A 24,309-nucleotide genomic window follows, 5' to 3' on the forward strand; every position below is an offset into this window, starting at 1 on the left:
GCTGGTGAGCGTGAAAGAGGTGATTCATCAGAGGCTTGCAGTGTTTGTGGATGGCCAGAATCAAGGTCATATGGGCCAAAATCCAAATTTCATGTCCAGTCTTTCCTTATACATCTCCAGGGATGGTGACTCCACCACCTTCCTGGGCAGCCCATTGCAATGTGCAATCATTCCCTCTGTGAAGTAATTCCTCATTCATCCATTCCTCCTTCAGTTTTGCTGTCCTTTTCTGGACTCGCTCCAGCACCTCAGTGTCCTTCCTGATTTAAGGGGCTCAGAACTGGACACAGGATTCAAGGTGCAGCCTCACCAGTGCCAAGTATAGGGGGAGACTTTTCATTATCTGCATCCACATAAATTCAAAGGGGGAAGGAAGCTTTATTGAAAATAAAGGATATTTTTCTTATGATCCAGCGCTGTATTTGACTTTCAAACATTCTGAGAATTTTACCTTCAGTGTGGAGTTTCACTCAGTAAAGGACGGCTGAATTAAAATCAACCAGACTTTTAAAAAAATTAATCCTTGCAAAGGAAGCTCTCACTTGCTACTTTTAGAGGGAAATTCTCACTTTAAGGAGACAAGATTAGAAACATGCTTTATTTAGGTTTCTCACTGGAGAGGCTAGAAACAGGGGAGAAAAAAAGCTGATGTTAGAAGATGATAATTTTTCTTGTCATTGTGCCACAACAGACCACCGGATATTATTTCTCCATGTTGTACCTATTTATGTAGGAAACAGGTAATACTTCCTTTTTTGCAGAGATATTTCAGTGATGTGCCACAAGCTTTGAAAAATCATCATGAGATAAATGAAATGGTGTACTGTCAAACCATTGCTTATCGACTTCTCAGAGATTTCCTTCTTCTCCAAGTACTTAAAATGTGGACCTTCAAGCATATTGTGCCTACCCATCCCTCCCATGTCCTCTGTTACACTTACATTATCTGCTGCCTTGAACCCACACAAGGAATTGACAAAGCACTATTGTAACTTCAGAAATTCTGTCTAACATAGCTTAATCCAGTGAGAGACAACTCTCTCTGTAACTACTTCACGAAACAACCTAGCCTATTCCCAGACAGTCCTGGGATTCCCAGACAGTCTCTCCTCATTCAAAAGCTGTTTCTGAGTTACTGCCTCTTACAAAGCAGTGGTCTCTACCACTCAGACCTGAACATTAAGTTGGAGATAATTTTAGCAAAGCGGGAAATCAGGCCCTCTTGAAAGTGCCAACTTTTAAAAGATGGCAGCAGGGCAGGGAAGGAAATAAAGAAAACAGATCATGAATCTGCTGAGCTTGGAAAGGTCTCCATAAGATTGGCCACTGAGTCTTTTTGGTTCCCCCCCTCCACCTCTTCAAGCAACCTGGTCTTGTGGAAGGTGCCCCTGCCTATGGCAGGAGGGTTGGAACTGATGATCTTTAAGGTTCCTTCCAATACAAACCACTCTGTGATTCTGTGATCCTATGAAAACACTGATTGGTATTCCTTTATTTTAAGTTTCAACTCAGCAGGTTGAAGATGTCATCTTTATTGGATGTATGAAAAGTCAAAACACGGAAATAAAAGCGCTGAGATGTGGGCTCTGTAGCTGCCTCAGCCTTCTCAGTATTTCACAGTCGATCTACAAAGTAACTCTTCCAACCATTGGCATACCCCAGCAGCTACTATTTCTGGCAGAAATACTGTCAATCCTCACCTCTGCTTTTTGTACTCAGGCCACCATAGAGGAAAGAATGCTAAAAGAAGAGACAGTGTAATTCTCTGGTTTATTTCTTACAGCATTTATATAAAAACAACAGAGTTGAGGGGCCTGTTTATTTGTCTTCTTTCAAGTTCAATTAAAACCAAATCAAAACAATCCAAAATCCTTTGGAAGATGAACCATAAAACCAAGAACTGCTCTCAGAGGCTCAAACTGAAATCTCTGCTGAAGATCTGAACACTTCATTGAGCATGCAAGAAATTGTGGTGAATGTATGTTCTCCCATATGAGACATAATTAATAGCTCTTTCATGTGGTTTGGGTTTGGTTAGTTTATTGCGTACTTTTATGTGCACTTCGGCTGTTAGTCCTGAAAATGGGCCTATTCCTTAACAAAAACAAATTAATGACCTGCCTTTTCTAAATAACTTCTGGAAATAAACATTAGGCTGTCACCCTCATATCAGTTTCCCTTGCTCTGAAGTCTAAGGGTATAGTTCGAGAATACACCTGCATCAAGCACAGCCATCCTTTGCTAACAAATGACAGTCTTGTTCTCTCATCCTCTCTTCTCCACCCGCCCCCCCCTTAGTGCCTGCTCTGATCACAAAGTAAGCTAATTCAAAATGAACTGCTGAAAACTATTACTTTTCTTCCAAGTGCAGTCTCCTCTGAATTAACAAGTTAAATTGGCTCACTGATCAATATCAGAGATTGTGCAAAGGCAGCAGGGAAAGGAATTATCAGGATTATGGAGAGCAGGACCTCTCCTTTTCTCACTTCTGTGGCAGCTAGTTCATTCAAGAAGTACAACGCAACTGCACTGGAGGGCTGTTCTAACTAAGATTCCCTGATAGTATTTGGCTTTATGCACGTACAACTCTTCTCTGTGCTGTTCTGCAGCCAGGTTAAGGGCTCTATTGAACGGTCTGGGGAGTCCTAGACTGCTGGAGTTTCTGAGGGTACCTCAGGAGAGGACACTTTATCCATATGCATGCTGAAGCTGCTCAAGGAAATAGGCAAATCACTGGATTAGAAAGAGAACTGTTAGGGCCATCATTCTGGGGGGCTGGCTGTTAAGGCCCATCTTCAGGTCATGGTGCGTCTGTGTCTGATCCCATTCCAATAGTAGTATGCATCTTACTTAGTGATCTCTGCACCCAAAACCCATCTGTTATGAACGCCAGTCCAATTTTAATTAATAAAATTTAATTCTATTTATTAAAGAATTAATAAACAGACTTTTAGGCAAAATCCCACAATCGGAAGTACAGCGCCGATTACCCAGGATCGTCGCTGGGTGAACCAGTCACAGCCCCTATCGTGCTGCAACCCCCTCGTTCACGAATTGGCACCTTTTGGGGTTCGTGTTTTATACAGTTTATTTAGCCCGCCGCAGAGGATTTCCCCACAGTTCTTTGTTGTTTGGGGTGCTTATTCGAATGCATTTCGGTCGTCGGCTGAATGGGGCTTCCTCCTGGAGGGAGGAGTGTTAATTTCTGTCCTCCGGTGTGTGAATGGAAAACGAAGTTCTGAATGAACGGGCATTCTCCTCTGATGATATCTATGATGGCAGGGCGTTCACAGCTCTGCTGTTCCGGGAGCAGGACTGATTTCCAGCTTGATGTGTCTTCTATTCTGATGCCAATGGCAAAGCCCCCGATTCCCGGCCTTGCATTGTCCTTCTCTAAATGGCGGTTCCTGGGTATTGCCTGTCTTGTGATTAGTCAGTTTCGTGCCCGACCTCAGCCTCTTTCATTTTACAGAGCATATTTACAGGTTACATACACTGAAACACGAATTAATATACCATATTTATTACACCATCCATAAGAGATACCCCCTGGAACAAGCACTGTCTCCCTGTCCTGTCCAGAGTCCTGGACTCAAGCCCAATAAAAACTGAAGTACCCAGTGGGAATGTGGGGCTTTGCAGTGCTGTCTTGGTGCTACCAGCCCAAGGAAAGCTTTCCTTGGTTATGAGCTGCACGGTGCTGCCTGGACACATCAGGCAGGCCTCCCCTTTCCCCCAGGGAGTGAGCAGCTCTGCTCAGCCCTGCACTCTCTGCTGCTCAGCCTCCCCAAAGGACGTCTGCCTGCACTTGCTTCTCCTCTGAATTGGTCCTCAAAATCCACCCTTTTATTTTTGTGGGAACTGGGCTGCACTTCTCCAGAGGGGATGAGGTTTGGCATGGAGGGGTCAGACTCTGCAGGATTTGTGAGAAACCAACACAGAGGCAGGGCTGCGCCTGCACCGGCCAGTCACGGACATTAAGGGAAGACAAGTGAGAGGGAACCTCAAGAATGTAAGTATCTGAAGGAAAAGTGTCAAGAGGGGAGTCAGGCTCTTCTCGGTGGTGCCAAGCAATAGGACAAGAAGCCAAGTGCAGCAACTGATGTAAAGGAAGTTCTACCTGAACATGAGGAAGAACCTCTTTTCTGTGTGAGTGACTACACTGGAACAGGTTGCTCAGGGAGCTTGTCAAGTCTCCCTCACTGGAGACACTCAAGAACTGTCTGGGATGCAATCGCCTGCCCGGTGCTCTGGGATGTGTCTGCTCGAGCAGGCAGGCTGCACCGCTTGCAGCCTGGCCCATTCCGTGACTCTGGGAGTCGGGGAGCGGCGGCTCCCGCGCCGGGCCCGAGGCACGGCCGCCCCGCTCCGCGCCGGCGCGGGCGGGCGAGCGCCGGGCGGGGGAGCATTCCCAGCTCCCGTCTCCTCCCGCTTCCCGCGCATGTGCGGTTGCCAGGGCGGCCGTCTCCGGTGAAGGTTTAAAATCTGCGGGACATGCGCAGTGCCGCTTCTGGCCCTGGCGAGGGGGACACGCCACATTGGAACGGCGAGCGGAGAGCTCCGGGCAGCGCCGGGTACAGTTTGCGCCGCATTCGCTTCCTCCCGAGCCGCGCTCGCCTCGCCCGGCTCTGCCTCCGGCCGCCCTGCCGCCCTCCCTGGCTCTCTCCTCCCCGCGACACATGCCGCTGCTGCCGGGCCGCTCCTAGCGCCGCTGCCGGGCCGAGCGAGCGAGGGAGCGGGCGGTGAGCGGGCGGCGGCGCGGAGCTCTGGCCGGGCGGTGAGGGACGGCGGCGGCGGCGGGCGGGCGTGGATGGATCCCCGCGTGGCCTGGATCCAGCCCGAGCAGAAAGGACCCGCGAATGCGCTGTGGATGCAGATCTGGGAGACCTCGCAGGGCGTGGGGGGCCGGGGCGGCGCCAGCTTCCCGCACTACCTCTGCCTCAACTCCCCGGCGCTGGACTCTGCCGCCTCTCCGCCCCGCGGGCACGGCTGCGTGCGGCTCGGGGCGCCCGGCGCCTGCTGCTCCTCTTCCTCGCCGCCTTCGCCTTCGCCTTCCCCGCCGGCCCTGCTGACCGGACTGGTGCCCGCTGTCCCCGGCGGCCCCGCGGCGGTGAACGGCGGCGGCGAGGGAGGGCGGCGGCTGCAGAAGTCGCCTTCCGTGTCTTCCTCGTCCTCCTGCTCGTCGGTGGAGTCCGGCACCGAGAGCCCCGGCTTCTCCTCCTCGGGATCGTGCAGCGGTGGCGGAGGCGGCGGCTCCTCCTCTTCCTCCGGCGGCCCCCGGGCGGTGGCGGTGGCTCCTCCCGGGCTGCTGGGCAGCGGGGCCGGACCCGGCGAGTTTTTTAACTTCCACGAGAACAAAGTGAACGCTGTGAATGGGCACCACCAGCCGCCGCACCCGGCGCGCAGCCCGCACCCGCCCCCGGCGTCTCCCCAGCAGCACCAGTACCACCCGGGCCGCAGGAAACGGGAGAATAAAGCCAGCACCTATGGCATGAATTACCTGCTCTCCGGCAGCCGCGGCGTCGCCGTCAACAACTCCCCCCACCAGCAGCGGCAGCCGCCTCAGCCAGCGCTGCAGAGCCCCGGCACCCCCTGGAAGACCAGGAAATACAGCCCGGGCGTGCAGGGGTGAGCAGCCGGGGCCCCGGCGGCTGCTGCAGCCCCGGAGGGAAGGGGGGCCTCGGCCGCCTCCTGCGGCCCCGCCGGGAAGGGGGGCGGTGGGTTGGATCACACAAACTCCTTTGGAGCCGGCCGTGGCAGAGGGAGGCCGATGGTTGGGGGTGGCGGAGCACAAACCCTTTGGTAAATCACCTTGGTCCGTGCCGGCTGTGTGGCTCCTGGCCTAACAGCGATTCACGCAATGTCGGGGAACTTGTAGGGTACAGGAGGTTAGGCCTTACCTTGTAATAGGTTAAGAGGTGAAGGTGTCAGGCCATTGTCAGAGGTCACCTACAATAATTAAAGCAAGGATGTGTGCAGGATGCTTGTCAGAGCTACCAGGTATCAATTCAGATGGTAAGGGGGAAGTGGAAGGTTCCCGTTCAGAGGAACTCACAGCCCTTGTGTTAATTTTTAAGTGCTTCTGCTTAGGCTGCAGCAGGCTGCTTAGCTTGGGGAGTGTTAGTAACATCACTTGAAAGGGAGGTGCCGAGTTCTGTCTGAGATAGGCGTGAAAGTCAGTGTGGTCTTAGAACATTTCTCTCAAGTGTGTTTTATCTCTAGGATAGGTTGAGCCAGCCAATACCTGTACAGAAATCTTGTCTTTTTGAAGAGCATGCTTTTATGAAGCTTACCCTGTCTTGTAATCCATACCTTTCTGGTATAAATGGGTAGTTTAGAAAGGCCGAGTATTCAGTTTGATCTGATTGGCATGGAGAAGGGACTAAAATTGAACGAAGCACGTCTGGGATGCTCTATCAGATTGCTGTGTTTCACCTGTCAGATTTCACTCAATCAAGGGGAAATGTTACTTTCTAAAGTTTAAGGTTATTTTATTCTTGGAAAAAGTGCTAGCTGCATTGACTGACTGTGGCAGATTTCTGATGTCACTTCAAAAATAGTTTGTTGGAACACCCTAACCCTTGAATGCCTGTGGAATAAAGGCACTGCATATTTGTAGAGGGGAAATAGCTAAAGATAACAGGGTATCAGCTGGGGATTTTTAAGTGAGAGATTCAACTTAAGGACAGTGTCTTCATTTTCTCTTTTGTGTAGTATTGTCAGGTACTGAGTATATTAAAAGTTATGAAGAAGTATTAAAATATATTTTTAAAGTTCTATTTTTGCAAACCATAACCTCAAGAGGAGGAGGACAAGACTTGTGACTACTGCTTTTTAATTCTGGATTGACACTGAAAATTCAAATTTCTTACAGGAAGCTAGAATTTGAATCTTTTACAGGTGTCTTGTGCTGGGAGCTTTGAGTTCTGTACTAACAATTTTGTATGTATCAAGTTCCAGTAGTATCTTTAAAATAGCATGAAATTTTTGTTTCATTTTCATAGAGATGCGGTAGAGCCCTGAGTTAACTTTTTAATTTAACTCAGCTCAGTGTGAGTGAGGTAGATCTCCAGGCAGGTGGAGGAAGGAGCAGCCTGAATTCACCCAGCAGGTCTATGGCAAATGGCAAACCTGTCAATGAAATCCAAGCGTTTCAAGTCCTGTCCTGAAGCTGTTAGGCAGCACCACCTATGCCATTCACATATCTTTATTTTTCATCTTCAGTCCTTCGGTTTTCTTTTAGTTTTCCTGTAATAGTGGCTATGCCAGTTTTCAAGTATGAGTTTGTGGAGAATCCATATGCAAGAGTAGCTGAGATTCAATTGCACTATTCAGTTCTGTAATGTAGCTAGTTCTTTTGCTGATGTGTTAATGGCAAGTTTTTTGCTAAATATCTTTGAAAGTGGAAGCTGTGTTTTCTGATGATCTGTCAAGGATCTCTATTACAAAAGTGGGACCTGATTCTGGCAGTGGGATGCCAGTAACTGCAGCATGTGTGACCCTGTAGTTCCAGAGCATTCCTTAAAGTAGCAGGGAAACTAACTAGTGCTGAAGGAGAGCATGAATCTTGAAACCATGGACCTAAATATGACAAGCAGTTTCTGCCTTAAAGTTCGAGTTGTTACCCAAGGTGAATCTCGGACAAGTGTATATTCTTAAGCAATTTTCTGTTTAGTGTTAGTAATTTTTTATTAAGTGCTTACATGATTGCAGTAAGAATGCTGTCACTGATGGAGTGGATTTCTTCTCTTCTGCAGTAATTCCTGTTTAGTGGTGAGCTTAACTTTTTCCTGAAGCCAGCCTGGTGTTTTATTTGGCAATTTAAATAAAAATGCACTGAAAAAGCTGGGATGGGGACAGAACCCTACAGGAGTTTCTTGTGGATCCCTTATGTTCTTTAGTTGCCTGCTGTTCCATGGAACTGTCAGCGTGGTCCTGAAGTATCACTTTGATAACTCATCATTTGCTGACAGAGCATCTTCACTGTTGCCGTACTGGTGTATGCAACTGTTGAAAATTGTGATCCTGAAAATCTTCAGCTGCAGTCTGCTTTGGGCGTTGATTATAGGATGTAGGACTTGATCACAGGTGCTCTTCTGCTCCCCCTGTACCATGAATGGTGGAGCTTACTCAGCTGTGAATATTGTTGATAAAAGAATGCTTTTCTACAACATGCTGAAATTTCCAAGTGATACGCAGTGGCTCCCAGTGTTACTGTATTGTCTTTTGGTAACAGAGTAAGCAGGGTAATCTGTTAGCCCTCTCCAGGCTGCAGTTGCACTTGTGATGAATTGCCTGCGTGCTTTGAAGCAGCACTGTGCTCTCCTGCTTTCTCATTCAGAGCTGAGCATGGTCTGTAGCGCTGCAAGTCATTGTTTTATTCACTGCTTGTAGTCAGTGGCTTTGTCATGGTAGGTATGGTGATGTTTAGGAGTAGTGAATACTGTATAAACACTGTGTTTTCCTCTATTTTGTATACAGCATTCCTTTTTTTCCAGTGGCCTCGTGCTTCCACCACTTTGATGCATGAAAATCCTCATAAAGGAGATCTTTCCCATAAAACACAAGTGTGAAAAGCTGTGTTTGATTAGATTTCATCCTAAAGCTGTTCTTTTGGATGCTGTAGATTGTCCTGTGTTATGCTTTTACAGAATTTTGGAAGGTAAGGAGTGAGGAGATTGAAGCCATATTTATTCCAGTGCTTTTACAGAGTGATTAATATAGCACCAGTGTAAACTCCTGTGTGCCTAGGTTTAGTTTAGGACTACAGATGACAAAACGATTGCTTTCAGATGCAAGGCAGAGAAGCGTGCTTTGATATTACGAAGTTAATTCAAACTGTTGTGACTGATGTTCAGAACTGCATGTTATTTCTTGGTATTGTAAAGTGTGTGGTTTAAAACTACATCTAGCCTCTTAGGGCATGCATTCTTTGTTCAGCAAATACCTTCTGTTTCTGTAAGGTCAGTAGCTTAAATATATCTGAGTAATTTAAGCATCCAGAGAGTTTAAAAGTACTCAAATATTACTTCAAAAGACCATATCAAGCTATTCTAAACTTTTTACTAAGGCCTCTACTGCTTTTGTTTAGATGCACAGCTAATGGAGTGCTTTCTCTGAAGATGCAGCTAATAGCTTGTGAATAGTGTAAAATCACATCAGATTTAATTATTTTGCTTCTTAATATTAATTTAACAAAGTAAGTAAAGAATTAAAGCATTTTTAACAATATGAATCTGTTCTGCTTAATATTTCCAGCTAAGTGTTCAGTCTAATTGTAGATGTTGAATGAGATTAGTGCTGAAATACCTGGCATATCTGCTTGGCACATTACGGTGCTGCGCAGAAACAACAGAACTGGCTTGTTGAGGATTAGTTTGGGTACCAGAACTGTTATATACATTGGAATGGTGCTCTGCCTGGACTAATTAGTGTTGCATAGTGTCTGATGACTTCCTGCATTCGTTTCCCCTTGTATTGCTGTTGTCTTTAGCTCACTCTTGATAATGACACACAAGTTCTGCCATAGAGCACAAGAGCACCAAGACCTCCACATTTCTTTATGCTGAAGAAGGATTCAGGGCAGCATTCCCTGATGATTACAGCAGGTACCTGGGGAGAGTTCTCATAAGCAAGGTAAGCTTATGGCAGTGCTTCCACAGAAGTCTTGCTTCAGTGTTCACCAGTTTGCAGCTGAATGATACTGTGCACAAAAAGGGATGTCCAGAGATATGGTGGTGCACCTGTATGCTAAGCCTATATTAGGTCATCTTTATTTCTTCACCTGTATGCAGTGTTTCTAATTCCAGTCTTAGGTGTTTTTTTTTTTAATTTTTGATATATTCCAGAACTTTAATTAAGATAAATTTAGTTACAGTTCAGTGCAATGCACTATTAGAAATCTGTTGCATTCAGGACTGTGCATAGCTCCAGTTGTATGTTGGTCAACCCTTGGTGCTTGCCTTGCTGTCAGATATTAATGCGTGGACATGCCACATTGTCAGCCCCTTACACAGATTTGTTTTCTTGTACTTTGAGCTGAAAGGATGTAGACTTAGGAAATGCTCTGAAGCCTTTACTGTCTGCAGTGAGATGTCCAGCTCTTGCAAGGGTTTAGGGGCCTTAACTCCTCCCTGTGTCCAACAGTGCTGTCTTGCTCCAACACCTTCTAGTGAAGAATCAGCACAGTGGGCTATGCTCTACCCACAGTGCTGACCAATCCTTGGTGTCTGTCTCTGGTGCTGGGTGGACACCTGTAGTGGAGGTGTCATGTAGGAGGCATGGTACACTCAGTTCTTGTTTTGCTTAATTGTAGGGCAGGGTAGCACTAGGCAGTATGTGCAAGAAGTGTGGAATAGTTGCCTGTTAGTCATAGTCCGTTTGTGGAGAGAGCATCAGGATGTAGCTAAATGGATTGTTCTCATGCCTGAAGGTTGGTATGAGGGAAAGTTCCAGGGTAGCTGCTGGATGAATTGTCAGAACAGAACATCTCTTTTTCTCTGTGGTCAAGTAAGTTGCCATGGTAAAGCACTAAGTTTCCATGTGAGGTGGATGCCTAGTGTAGAGTTAGAGACTGCTGCTTTGGGGAGTGGAATGAAGGGAATGTTTTGGCAGCAGTAGGCTCCAGAGTCACCAGAGGTACTAGAGTTCAGAAAGGCTGAGCTACAGTAGTAAAACATGAGAAGGCCTTACATGACAGGTGCTCACATCTGTGTGTAAAGGAGAATGAGGCATGTTTGGAGCAGTTTAATCCTGGCATCAGCTTCATGGTGTTTTTGCCAGTTGTTAGGCTTTGGCAGTAGGGACAGCTGGCACTTAGAACATCAACAGCTGTACTGGGTGAGACCCTGAGAGGCCAATGCCAAGTATTGGGAAAAGAATATATCAACATGAGCTTGTGGTGATATTTCCTGGAAGTATCTCCCAGCTTTAAATTATCTGTGGTTCTTGGACTACCTGGGCATAGGCGGTGCATTGTTATGCTTAGTGTAGATTTTGTGTCTTGCCTTGATCTTTTATGATCTGAGATTAGCAATGACCTGTGGGAAGATGTTCCTCAGTAAAGCTGTGCATTATGTAATTTTTTTTTTTATCCTGATGCTGTCACTAGGGTTGTAGTTGCTGCCAGTTGCAGGTCTGTGCATTACAGAGGCAGACCATGAGCGCTTTTTGCAGAGGACTTGAAAAAGGAGGAGGGGGGAGGTTGAATCACCTGGCAGTTGCTTGTTTTCTAGTCTGTTAAATAATTTCTTCTATTGAAACTGTTTCCTGCCACTAGATGTTTATCTCCTCCCTACGCTTTTCAGTCCCTGTTTCGTCTTTGGGACTCACATGAACCACAGCTGTGTGTGGTAGTGTCACAGTATTCCTGCATCTTGGGCTATTTTGTACTTTGTCTCCTAATTACTAACATGGGACTTGCCTGATGTTTTTGTGCTTTGAGGCTTCCTCTGTGATCTTTCTTTAATATGGAAACTTAAGAGTTAATATGGAAAAGAAGAGTTCCAGCTGCTTGTTTTCTGTATAAAACAATTCTTTATCTCTGAAGGGTCTTTCCCCTCATCCCATTTCAGCTTAGTTTCTTCATAAGCCTGTGTAAGTGTGTATGGGGCCGTTGTCAAATGCCATTTGGAAATCCAAAAACATAATAGATTTACCTGTATGGTTCTCTGATTCTTCCAAGTAGCTGTGAATGGGTTATTTTTTAAAACACTACTGCAATTTATGATAGTTATGTTAGCATCTTGATATAGTCATAGCTATTCATTCATTTATTGAATTGATTCTACTTGAGGCTACTTTGACTGTTTTGAATGTCAAAGCTAATCCTTTTAAATTTAAAAAAGATAATTGCTTATTGTTCTGGTGCCAATGCACTATCGAGTGAGTGTGACTTTTGGTGAATACTGAATTCCCAGGGACAGGTGTGAAGTATTGCTGTGAAATATTTTCTATAAAAAAGTTTGGGACAAGTTCTCCCTTCATAGTTGTGGATCAGAGAAGTCTCTGAGGAATTAAAAAAAAAATACTAGCTTCTCTACATATCATACATTGAGATCACTTAACTTTCTCTGCACTGATCACTTAATTCACTTAACAGAAGCAGGTTTTTGGGCCCTTGAACTAGTTTAGCCTTTCTCAATCATAGCTTTGCATCTTGTTAAGTTGTTCCTCATAATCGTTTTTGATATCCTTAATCTTCCAATCCTCTTTTCCTGCATTGTACATGACTTAAGGATTTCTGAAGACATCTTCTGATGGAATCCTATAACAAAGTAGTAAAAGCTCTTTTTTTTCCCCTGAAATCTGATTAGTGATGTACACTAGGCAACCAGTGTGATATCTTTACACACAGAACCACTAGGTTGGAAGAGACCTCCAAGGTCATTAGATTTAGAAGTCTCTGAAACACATTGTTCTTTTGGTTATTATTTTAAAGGACCTTCCTCTATTATATGGCAAACTGCAGCAGTAGTTAAATCCAGAAAAGACTTTTCTTGCTTTTTTTGCCTTGCAGAGATGCTGACTTTGAATATGAAGGGTTTGTTGCCAGTAGTGCTTTGATGGGTGGGTGTCTTTTGAGTTAGAGTCTGCTGGTCAGAATTATGTCCAGAGTTGCTTCTCTTTAATGTTTTGGTGGCTAACCTGATGTAATGAATACCTGATCTACATGGGCATAATTAGTCTCTCATCACTAATATGTTTCTTCTGTTGCAATCTGACTTCTTTGGGATGTTAATCCCTTGCTATCTTTGAGCATTTTGAAAAGAATGGTATTAAGACAGGAATTTCAGGCTTTAGTGGTTCTATTTATTGGCATAGGAAGCTTGTCCCAAGGTTTAACGTATGGCATTTCTCCTTCACTGGTGCAACAAAATAGTTCTGATGTTTTCTTGGTGGTGTAGGGAAGTCCATCAGTCCAAGTCAGGAGTAATGCACTTCAGAAGCTTGCGTAGTAGATCTACACTGTGTGTATTAGATCGGAGACGTACATCTGCTTATTCTTCATTTTTTTTATGATGCAGCTTTTTCAAAGTCCATCCAGCCGTTAATAAGGTAATTGGTTGAGTTTTATTGGATGGGCATAGTTTGCAAAAATAGATTAGTTTCTGATTTTCTTCAAAATGCAGACAAATTCTGTTTACTTAGGTCTGGAAATTTGCAGTGTAAATCAATCCAACAAACATAGTTTCTTGAGTGCATCAACTGTCATGGTGTTCCTAAGAGGTAAAATCTAACTGGCAAGAAACTTGGTCTAAAGTTAGGATGGGCTCTGACTTGCATGATTGTGGAGCAAAGAGAAAGCTTAGAAAGGAAATGAGAACAATATGATCTCTTGTGGAAAAAGTACAATATATTTTATAAACTACTCTTTGTTCTGTAGATGAGAATAAAGTACTTTTTTCTTCAAATCTCTCCTTTATAGCTAACTTGCAAAGTGAGCTCAATTCCTGCTTGAGTTTGGTATTTAGGGTACCTGTCTGTAAAACGTTTCACAGCTCTGATTCATGGGTTCTATATAGTTGAGATTTTTTATTAATTCAGTCACTGTAGTTTGCTGCCTTCCATACAATTACAGTGACAAAGATAATTGCTGTCTGAATAATGTAGTAGTATGATACTAGTTTGGTGCAGCAGTACAGTCTGTGCATGTAGCACTGCGTTTTCATAGTTTCTCTTATCTGTAAGCTTAGAACGTTGCATGGGGCATAGAGTAGTACTGCCTGAGCCTTACTGCTGTTGAGGAGGACTAGTATGCAAGGGTAAAGGCATCTGATGGGTGTTGTGAGTGGGAATGTGAAGAATTGTAGTTCATCTCTTCTTGGTCTTAGTTGTATTTTAGCCCCTTTTGCAGATGTCTTAATCTTAGATCATACTGGGAGAAGTCTGTCTCAGAATGCATTACTGCTGTCATACACTCTCTTTCTTTCTGTGTGTAGCTATATATATAGATATATATCTCCTCCTTTATTTCCCTGAACTCTGTTCCTTAGTTTTAAACTGTAAGACTGATGGACTGATTTCAACTGTTGGTTGCATCTGATTGTTGTAGTGTGAGATTTCACCTGCATTTCTGTGATAGTGCAATTGTGCTTTGCCCCAGTCGTAGGTGAAGGGACAGTTCAACAGATTTCCAAAATATGTGCAGTGTCCGATGTGCACTTCATCCTTTAGTCTCAAGACAGTGAAGTCATGCTTCACTGAAGGGATGCATTCTATGATTTTTAACCTTTATTTCCACAGAGATTCTTTAGAGATGCTGCCTATACCTCCCCATTTCTTTACCTCCATTTTCTACACAACCCTAGTGTTAGACCCCCATGCTTTAACTGGCATCTTTTCTTTCCTTTTATAAGGATTCTTGGATGATGTGTTTTCTAGCCTTCAGCTAGAAAAATACTTGTTCTAGTAAGTAAAGAATATGTTTTGAAAAAGCACTAGTTGTTCCACATAAAAGATGCAATCATGTTTTTGTCTGTTCCTTTGGAATAAATTAATGTGCTTCATAGCATAGTCATGTTAAAAAGGATCCAGATGCTTACTTGAGGGAACAAAGTTTCTGCAGCTTTTCATTTACCTTCTAGTTTGTTGATGATGTTTAAGAATTTCATTTCACTGCACTGAAGTTAGCCCTTGAAGTAATAAGTCAAGCTGATGTATAATAATGTTTGCAGTAAATAAGTAAAAGGGATGATCTCCTTTCTTAGAAACCTGCCTTTGAGGAAAAGCTTTGCACGAGTCTGAAAATGTCACCTGAGTGTTATTTTAACCTAGAGACTGGAAGATTGGCTGCCTTTCCTTGAACAGTAGAAGGGGTAATTTTTTGATAAACAGAAGATGCTAATTCTGTTGCAGCCTGTAAGCAGCAATGCTTGCTGTGCTTAGCAGTAATGACATCAGTAAATGGTAGATAGCTCCGGGCTGTTAAAACTAGCAATCTGAATATTGCAGCAAGTAGCCACTCTTCTGCATCCCTTTGTTCTAATCTTTGCCATCTTATATTAGGTAAGAGTACAGTTACAGCTTATCAACAAGTTTCTTTCCCACTATTTCTGTAAATACAATAAAACCGTCTTGTGAAGAAGTTGATTAAAAGGTCTAGATTTGCTGGTAAAGTAATGCAATAAGCATCTTAAAATGTTGCAGGAGATTGCTAAGTGCTGTGATGCTGTTGGGAATCCAAATTCTTAAGGAAGCCAGAAGAAAATTGAGAAGACTGACTTGTCTATATGTTGAAGGAAGTTCTATAAAAAAAAGTTAGGATGTTGCTTGTATCTGCATGTATATCACGTGCTGCAGATGGAAATTGTGTTCCTAATGGTTTAAATACTGTCACAGTCCCGACTTAAGAAGTGCTTATGAAAATCATAGAGGCTACGTGGACAAAATACTTAAATAAAAACTGTCCCTGTATTGGCTGGCTGAATATTCCACTGTTATCTGTTTTTTTCAGACAGCATTATTCTTCCAGCTAGTAAGAAGTTATGCTGGGATTAGTCCTGAACAGCATACAGGATCTCGTTTTATATATGGGAGAGCTGGGGGTTTTTTGTGACAATGTTCCAGTAACCTTATCTGAGCGAAGATGTTTACAAAAATGCAAACTATTGTAACTTTAGATTTTAAAAAAGCATCTCTGTTTTGAGAAGCTTCTTCAGGTGTAAACCAGAAGGTAAAGTGCTACAGTGGTTGTGCTGCCACATGCTGACTGTAAGCATAGCATTGATTCTTATCTGGAAGGATATAGACCAAGAAGATGATATCTAAGAAGCAGAAACTTGAATTAAGGCAAACTGGAAATAGCAAACAAAATAGAAGTCTATTAGGACAGAAAGTTGAGAACTGGTTTGCCAAATGCATTAAGACCTGAAAGTCTTGCACATCGAAAGCAAGAAACTTGCCAGAGCTCAGAGAGTGGGACGTGAAAAGGCACTGGGGGAACACAGACCATGCAGTAAGAACTAAGTGAACTAATTGCTTTCTATCAAAGAATACTCAAAAGACTTCTCAGCAGAACTTTTTGACCCCAGGCAACTGCAATTTTAAATTTCAGTAAGATTTTAAATTGAGTCAGCAGAATGATACCTGTTATGCACCCATGTCTTGTGGTATATGCCAAAGAATTTCAGAGGAGTTAGCCATCAGTGTGGCTTGACCTTTAAGTGAGCCTTGCTATCTAGACCTTTGCTGTTGTCCCTTGCAGATTGAAGCATTAAACCAGGTAGTGCCTTGCCAGTGCAAAGTAGAAAATACGAACCTGACTTTAATATTAAAAAGCAGATGAGGGAAGGAAATGTAGACAAGTGATGAGTGATACTCTTCTGAGTCTTTCATAACTTGGTTAACAGTTGTGACAGTGGTAATCATCAAAAGAGAGGCTCAGTGGGGCATCAAAGTGAGAGTACTTGTGTGTTGGCTGTTTTTCTGAGCCTGCTAATGCACTGGGGCCACTTTTGAAAGGCTGTGCTGTGTGTGGTGGAGGTTGTGATGGGGACAGAGAACCCTTTTATTCTCTTCCCTAGTACAGGATGGCTGCTGTAAATGTATTTTTTCCCAGAAATGTCTAGATCTCCTGGAGTGGTTGGATGGGGCTGATACCATTAAAACTTCTTGCATGACCAAACATAGAGAAGGGTCTAGTGCATGTTTTGATACGAGTAGTTATGTCTCACGGGTCTCATTTTCTTGAAGGATTCATTGTTAATCCATATTCCTGTGTTCAGTTTGATAACACAACTGCTGACTTTTTTTTTTTCAGAAGAGTGTTTGAGATCCTTTTTGAAGACTTTGTAAAAACCAAACAGGTTTGCTGGGTTAGCTGCTTAGAAATAACCAAAGGAAATAATAAATTATTTACTTTATAATAAGGGAAAGTTACAAATAGAATTACTCAAGACTCTTGCTCGATATGCTCATAAATACCTGGAGGGACGAAATGAGTGAGAAAAGGATAGAAAGGATAATAGAAAGCTAGAGCTGACTGCAGACAGACACAGTGGGAGCTTATTGTTCATTAGATTATAAAATTGGTGGTAAAATTAAATTCTAGTAAATATAGATTCATGACTGAAGAAAAATAATTCAGGCTGAATGCACCCAGTGAGTGGGCTTTATGTTGGTGGTTTTGTTCAGAGAACACCTTGAAGCTCCTTCATTATGGTCTCTTTTAAAGAGCAACTGTGTGCTCAGGTACCCTCAAGCAGCAATAATATTCCCAAGTGTAGGGACAATAAAATGAAGCCAGCTGTGTGTCCTGGACTGAATGGCAGAATTACGTGTTTACTCTGTGTGTGTTTCTGCCCACCTGTCAGAAAACGTGGTGCAAATTGAAAACAAGCCAAAGAAGGTTAGCAGTGATCAAACTTTGGACTTGCTCTTTTAGAAGGAGACAGAAACCCATGAGGGTTAGTAGCTTGGAAAACTGCTGGTGGATAGAGATAAATGGATTGAGAGCCTGAGAATTCCTGTGTTTTGAGATGAACTGCCAGTAACAACTGTTTTTTTTGTCCCAGGAGAAAACATCTGATAAAATCATTACCAGGCAGCGGTTTAAAATAAGGCGTTGTTATTCTGATGCATACTTAAATTTTCATTGGAGGCTTGGAAGGATGCCTGTCCCTTTGCTTTTCTTGCTTTCACCCTGTTTCTGCCTACTGCAGAGTATTAAAGGCAGGAAAATAAGATGAATTTTGGTTCTCATTGCTGTTAGATGTAATTAAGTATTTTATTCATTGGTCTTGTTGTCTTGGAAAGAAAGAAAAAAGCATACTTTCTATAAAGAAAATAAGACCATTTTAGTTTGTATGTTCTGTCTTGCTCTAAAATTTTGGAATCAAGTGGATTCATCAGCAAATTGAAATAGTTAAATCTGCTGTGTAGTTAAATGTTCAGTTGTGGGTCCAGGCTCAGTTTAAGATAAGAGAAAGAGCAAACAGTAATTCAAAATATTTATGCTTTTTGGAAGGATCTTTGAGCTTTGCTGTGAAAATCTCTGTGTGTGCAATAGAATACTGACACTTAAAAATTAGGCATGTGGTCTGTTGGAAGTTACCTGTTAGCAGGGGAGTTCCCTAGTAAAATGAATTGCAAAACTCTCCAATGAAGAGTTGAGAGGTATTAAATTTTGTTTTTGGAAAGCTAAGTATATAAACTATAGATTGATTTTTGGGTTCAGGACAGCATTTGGATTTCACTACAAAGTTGACTAGATATATTTTGTGAGTTAGACAGAAATCTTAGAAATATGTCAACATCAAAAAGATGTTCTGGAAAAGTGTTACAGCAGTAGTTATTTGCATTTTTGGTTTGGCATGGATTGATGCTTTTCCATTGAAGGCAAACATGACATTCACCTGAAAACTCAAATTTGGCAGCAAGAGTTCTGTAGTACTGATAGATGTGAAACAAAAGGGCTTAATAGGTGTATAAGGTTCTAGTGTCAGGACTCCTCATGTAACATTGGTATAAAAATACTTCACACTTGAGAATATATTTAACATTTCTCACTTGGAGTTCAGTTGGAAGGTCACTTTCTATATGAATGAATGCCTTGAGTGTCAAAGTGGATGTTTTTACGTCAAGAAATGTGCAAATGTCCTTTTTATTGTCCTCTGCAAAAACTCGCTAATGCCAGTGGCCTGTTTGCAGTCTGTAAACTGCCACGTACACACAAGTGAGAACTGCTGGAAGAATAAACCTGCTGGAAGACTTCGGTTGGTCTCGTGCTGCTTCACATTTGGATCATTATGTAGTTTTTAAGATTCAGCTTTGTTTTTTAAAGAAAATAATCATTAAGAATCAGGAATTGAATTTGGCCTTCACTGTTAAGCCAGTAAGAAATTTAGTAAATGTCTACTAGAGTTAGTGTTCTGAGCTCTTTGGTTAAAGGATGATATTAAACAAAAGCCTATGGTCTGTTTCTTGTCAAATTTGTTGTCATAGTTAAATAGTTCAATTACCACTTTAACTGATCCTTTTTTCTCCATTAGACTACATGAAGAAATCATTGACTTCTATGACTTCATGTCCCCTCGTCCTGAAGAAGCAGCTATGAGAAGAGAAGTGGTAAAAAGGATAGAAACAGTCATCAAGGATCTTTGGCCTACCGCTGATGTGAGTGTAGCTTCAGTTGTGATTTGCTTCTCTAGTAAATTGTAGACCTTGGTTCACTTAACCTTGCTGTTATTTTTCTTTCTTTTAGAAATGAATAGGTAACTTTTGAAGTTTAAGGCAATTGACTTAATATCACGGTTCTTGCAGTATTTGGAAAATTATTTTAAAAAGTGGGGAAATGTCAAATCTAGATTTTGAGTTAATGAGTTCTACTGAATGTTTTTTTCCATTTTGAGAACTGGGAATGTGAAGAGTTATCAGTTTTTAGTTGTACATTTCTTAAAGTAGAAGCTTATTAAATTTATTGTCTCCATATAATTTAATTTTGAATATTAAAGTGAGACTGTCTACCTGTGTGTCCATTTCTGTAAGGAGTTTTGAATGTGTGGATATTTAAAAATAAAAATATATTACAAAAGAGCAATTAAATGCAGATTTTTTTTTTTGTGCTCTTCATAAATTTGACATTCAAGGGATTACTTTAGCCCTGCTGTAGTGGGAAAATTGCACCCCGAGACAAGTTGCAATCTAAGCTGGTGTAATTTCAAACACTTTGTTAGCCATTGAATAAGTCTGCTTATTCAAAACGAATGTGTTCTAAACTTTATTCCTAGCATCACCTTTGTGATTGCCAGTTTGAAGCCTTGTCATTAACAACCAGAAAAATGTTTCAGACCGTGGTGATTTCATAGCATTACATGGCAGACAGTGAGGGCTCAGGCCACAGCCCTGAGCTAAAAATAGTGTAAAGCTCATCTGCTTCATCCTCACTCACGTTTTTCCTTCATAATGAGATTTTTCTACCTTGTGGAAATCAATATAAACACTGGAAAGGGCCTGTGTTGCCCAGGAAAAAACTAAGTGAGCTTGTAAATTTGTCTTCTGTATCAGAGAGGGAAGAACATTTCAGTTCTTTAAAAGTATTTGATGTGGTCTGTGGATGTATCTTCATTGTGCTTGCTTCCACATACAAACACCTGCTGCTACTTCATAGTTGTTCTTAACAGTAAAATCTGGAGTATTTATATTTGTCTGAATGCTATGTTTAGATGTACCTGCTGGTTTTTAAAACCTAAACATTTAGAAATTTTTTCCCTTAAACTCTTCCAGTTTCCGTAAAGTTGTCCTGTAAGGAAAGGAAGGAGCAGGAGGGAAGGAAATTGATAAAAGTTTGTATGTCTGTCAAACTGGAAATAAATAATGAAAACAACTTGCTTAAATTTCTCAGGATTGGTTATTTCATGTTAAAGAAGCCAAATTTCCTCTGAAGTTGCATCTGTAAGAAAAAGTGTGTTTGTACAGAGTATATAGTAAAGTAACTTTTTTACTTGGCTATATCCCTAACAACTGGAGAAAAGTATGAAGTTTTGTGACAGTAAAAGGAAGTGAGCATTCATAATTGCAAGATGTTTTCTTGCTGTGTTCTTTTCAGGTCCAGATATTTGGCAGCTTTAGTACAGGGCTTTATCTTCCAACTAGGTAAGTAATAGTTTACTCTGTCTTCTTTTAGAAAAATGGTAAATTTCAAAGAAGAGTTTAGAATGGAATGTGCAAATGTGTTAAACTTTCAGTAAAACTTTTATGTAATATTTCATGTGACAAAGGGAAGAGCTTTTGAACTTCAAAATTTGTGATAAGGATTTGATGTATAATCTTACTGCTCTGCAATGCTTATTGACCCTTTGGTGAGTTACCTTTTCTTCCTTGTGTCTGGGGTTAGTCTTTGTTGTTGTTGTTTTTAATTAAAGAGACAGTAAAACTGAATGTTTAGTATCTCCCTTGTAAAGATTGTGTTTTGTTGAATAAGGTGAATTCCTGAGAATGTGTCACTTATCACAGAGTTACTGTGTAAAGTCAAAAGAACCATCACAGTGCTGTGTTCCCATCTTTTTGGAGAGCAAAACGTCTGACTTAATTTGGCATTTTATATCACTTAATGATTCAATTGGATGTGGAAACCTGTGTAGCTCTGCCTTAAAGATGGTGCTGTCTTTACATCAATTAAATTTTCAGAAGGAAAGCACTGGAAAATTTGTTTCTATGAATATCAATCACTGATAAAAATTTTTTGTATTATTAAAATGCCTGTCAACATGAGTAGATAGATGAGGGATGGAATTGGACTGTGGAAGTCAGAGGGGAAGGAGCATGAAAGGTAAACGGAAAAGGAACGCGAAGAAGAACTCATCAGAGTAATGGGAGCAAGAAACTAGAATAGTGCTTTGGGTCCTAAAACACCATGGACTCTCTTGCTGAACGTTCCTGGAAGAAGCTTATGGGGAACCTACATTGCAAATTGCAAAATGATCACCCCGTATGACTTGCAATATGTAGAATGCCAATCTCGCCATATTTTTTGGTAGTGTATTGCTCTTTAAACTTAATGGATTTCATGCTATGTTCTTTTTGTCTAGTGATATTGATCTAGTTGTTTTTGGGAAATGGGAACGACCCCCTTTACAGCTGTTGGAGCAGGCACTGAGAAAACACAATGTGGCTGAGCCATATTCCATTAAAGTACTTGACAAAGCTACGGTAAGTAGTTGCTTTGGAATACTGAACTGAAAAACTTCCAGACCCCTTTCAGATGTTGGTGATAAAGAGTATTCTTAATTCCTGAAGCAAGGTATATTGTCTTAAGCTCTCTGAAGGATTTCAGTAGAACCTGTATGTGCTTAGCAATAGCATGGAGTCTTTTATGTGGACATTGGTAATTCTGTGTAATGTGTTTGCTGAAGGCAAACATACTATACTTACATTGTCAGTAAAGACCTGAAAGTTAGTATTTGCAAAATATTCAGTAAAATAAGTTAACTACTTGCATAATATTTTTCCACTGACCTTTGAGGGGAATCTGTTAAACTAGTAACTAGAGCTGTCTAGCTTTCAACATGGTTTTCAGGTTGTCTTGTTTCTGATGGCATAGTGAAGTGCTCCAAACCTCACATTGGATTTGCCCATCCAAAATATACTACTTAAGAGCTTTATGCCATATGTGAGACTGATGTGTGTTATCTCCTGCATCTTTCTTATAAACCTGAATCATGTTGAATATGTTAAAAACTTAATGCATGAGAATTTTGTTACTAAGCAAGTGATGTTTTCTTCAGGGGGCTAAGGTGAGTATTCCAAACTTCTGTTAGCAAGCTTCTGTTTTGTGGTCTCTAAAACAGTCTTTCTCTTTCAGGTTTGCAATATTCCTGTGGCTTTCATTAGAGTAGCAGTACATAACAGTACCTTTGGTAGTCTTTGGTTTACCTGAGAACTAATGGGGTTTTCAGAATCTGTGTTACCAGTTAATGATGGAAAATAGCCCTAGGCTAGGTTTACAATTCTACTATCCCTCCTTATTTTTTTTCTTCTGATGTTGGTATAAAATTATGCTATACTTCTGATCTTTTTTGTTTTCCATTTCAGATAAAAATAGGAGGAGTTCAGTTTAAAAGAAAGAAGAAATTTCAGCTATCATCTGAAATTTAAATTATGATTGTAAGATGATTTTGTAGGGCACTGCCTTCCAGGTGGTGGTGTGAAGCTAGACTTACATATTCAGTCATTTTATATTAATTTATTCCTGCCATATTGCTATGGCTGCTTTGCTTTATCTCTTCTGGCTTTCATTTGACTCTGCATTAAACCAGTTCATCTTGATAAACCAACAGGCATTACTTTGTGAGGTTGTTTTTCTGTCAGTTCAGTAAGTGAATGGTGCAATGCTGGGTCAGAGGAATGCAGTTCCCACAGGTTATAAGATTAGAAGATCTGTTAACTGGAAGGAGTAATTAAATTAAGTAAATTAGGTTGTCATATGAAACACTGCTATTGCAGCTATGAAGGCAGATAGCTAATGGCTATGGGAGAGTAGCACAGTGATGGTAAGTTCATGTGGTTGTACATTAATCACCTCCCTAGAAAGCATTCACCTGTCACATTGTCAGTCAGGTTAGAGTTGTTACCTCCTCTCACACAGACTTGAAAATTGAATTCATTTGGACTGCTAGTATCCACGTGTCTTGAGTAAACTAGGGAACAGCACCAGTGCTGTATTTCTGGGAATTCACATTCTTGTCTTAATCTTTTCAGGTACCAATAATAAAACTCACTGACCAGGAGACAGAAGTGAAAGTTGACATCAGTTTTAATGTAGAGACTGGTGTGAAGGCAGCTCGATTTATCAAGGAATACATGAAGGTATCAGCTATGTATTGAATGTTATGCTACTTATCAAGGATGTGCTAGATGGCTTGACAATTTATTGGTGAAGGCTATTCTCATTAATACTAATTAAACACAGATATTTTAATTTATTATCTGTTGGTGTCCATTCAGTGTTCCCTTTGATAGCTAAGTGTTTGAGTGAATAAACCTGTACATTGTGAAAGGACTTCTACAGTCACGCCTCGATTTGCAGATAGACACTAAGCTTTGCTTCTGAAGCAAATCTCTTTTCAGGTTTTACTTAGCTTGAATTTAAGTGATGCTGCATTATGAATACTGTCTTGCTAAACTGTCAAAAAACAATTCTTGTGTAGCTACACACTTAAAAGTTTCCTTTTGTGCTCTGTAGTAAAAGTACTATTTAGAGTGAAAGCTTTAGCTCTGGTAAGTGACACTGGCATTCAAAGAAGCATATAAAACTCTTACTGTTTAGGTGGGAAATATGATATGTAAAGTCTTCAATCAAATAAGAGTTGAAGTCTGTTCATCCATTTCTAGAGTAAAAAAAGCATGTTTCAGTTCTTCCCATGGGAACGCTGTATAGTGCAGCACTGGAAATATTTTTGAATGAGATGAATCGTTGTTTGCTGAGATTGTGAACTACTTTATCTGTTTTGGAATGTTGACGTTGTCATTGATAAGACTTATTTTTCTTTGCAGAAATATTCTTTGCTACCTTACTTGATTTTAGTATTAAAACAGTTCCTCCTTCAGAGGGATTTGAATGAAGTTTTTACTGGTGGAATTAGCTCTTACAGCCTAATTTTAATGGCAATTAGTTTCCTGCAGGTAAGTCTGTTCCTTATTTGTTTCTATGTTCTTTAAAATATTTTGGGCTCTGCCTTTTTATTGTTCTGTTTCTTCAGATGCCCGTTGCAATGTGCAGCATCACTGTTACGACTCTGAGTGTTGGACTCTTGAAAGATCCTGTGGACTACCTCTCAAACATCCAGGGTGTCTCCTGTGTGAGCTGAACAG

At 41.5% G+C, this 24,309-nt stretch overlaps 1 protein-coding gene across 3 annotated transcripts in view; it reads left to right on the forward strand.

Moving 5' to 3' along the window:
• Nucleotides 1-3,766: 3,766 nt before the first annotated feature.
• Nucleotides 3,767-24,309, forward strand: part of TENT4A (terminal nucleotidyltransferase 4A) — a 59,784-nt gene continuing 39,241 nt past the window's right edge. For all 3 annotated transcript variants that reach the window (XM_063399628.1, XM_063399638.1, XM_063399649.1), the window contains exons 1-6: nucleotides 3,767-5,628; nucleotides 18,990-19,113; nucleotides 20,546-20,592; nucleotides 21,528-21,648; nucleotides 23,197-23,304; nucleotides 23,992-24,120. In XM_063399628.1, coding sequence (XP_063255698.1) covers nucleotides 4,811-5,628; nucleotides 18,990-19,113; nucleotides 20,546-20,592; nucleotides 21,528-21,648; nucleotides 23,197-23,304; nucleotides 23,992-24,120 — 1,347 coding nt within the window. In that variant the 5' untranslated portion in view covers nucleotides 3,767-4,810. The remainder of the gene's footprint in view (nucleotides 5,629-18,989; nucleotides 19,114-20,545; nucleotides 20,593-21,527; nucleotides 21,649-23,196; nucleotides 23,305-23,991; nucleotides 24,121-24,309) is intronic.

The sequence above is a fragment of the Prinia subflava genome, chromosome 1 (genome assembly GCF_021018805.1).
Source record: "Prinia subflava isolate CZ2003 ecotype Zambia chromosome 1, Cam_Psub_1.2, whole genome shotgun sequence".
Taxonomy (NCBI): domain Eukaryota; kingdom Metazoa; phylum Chordata; class Aves; order Passeriformes; family Cisticolidae; genus Prinia; species Prinia subflava.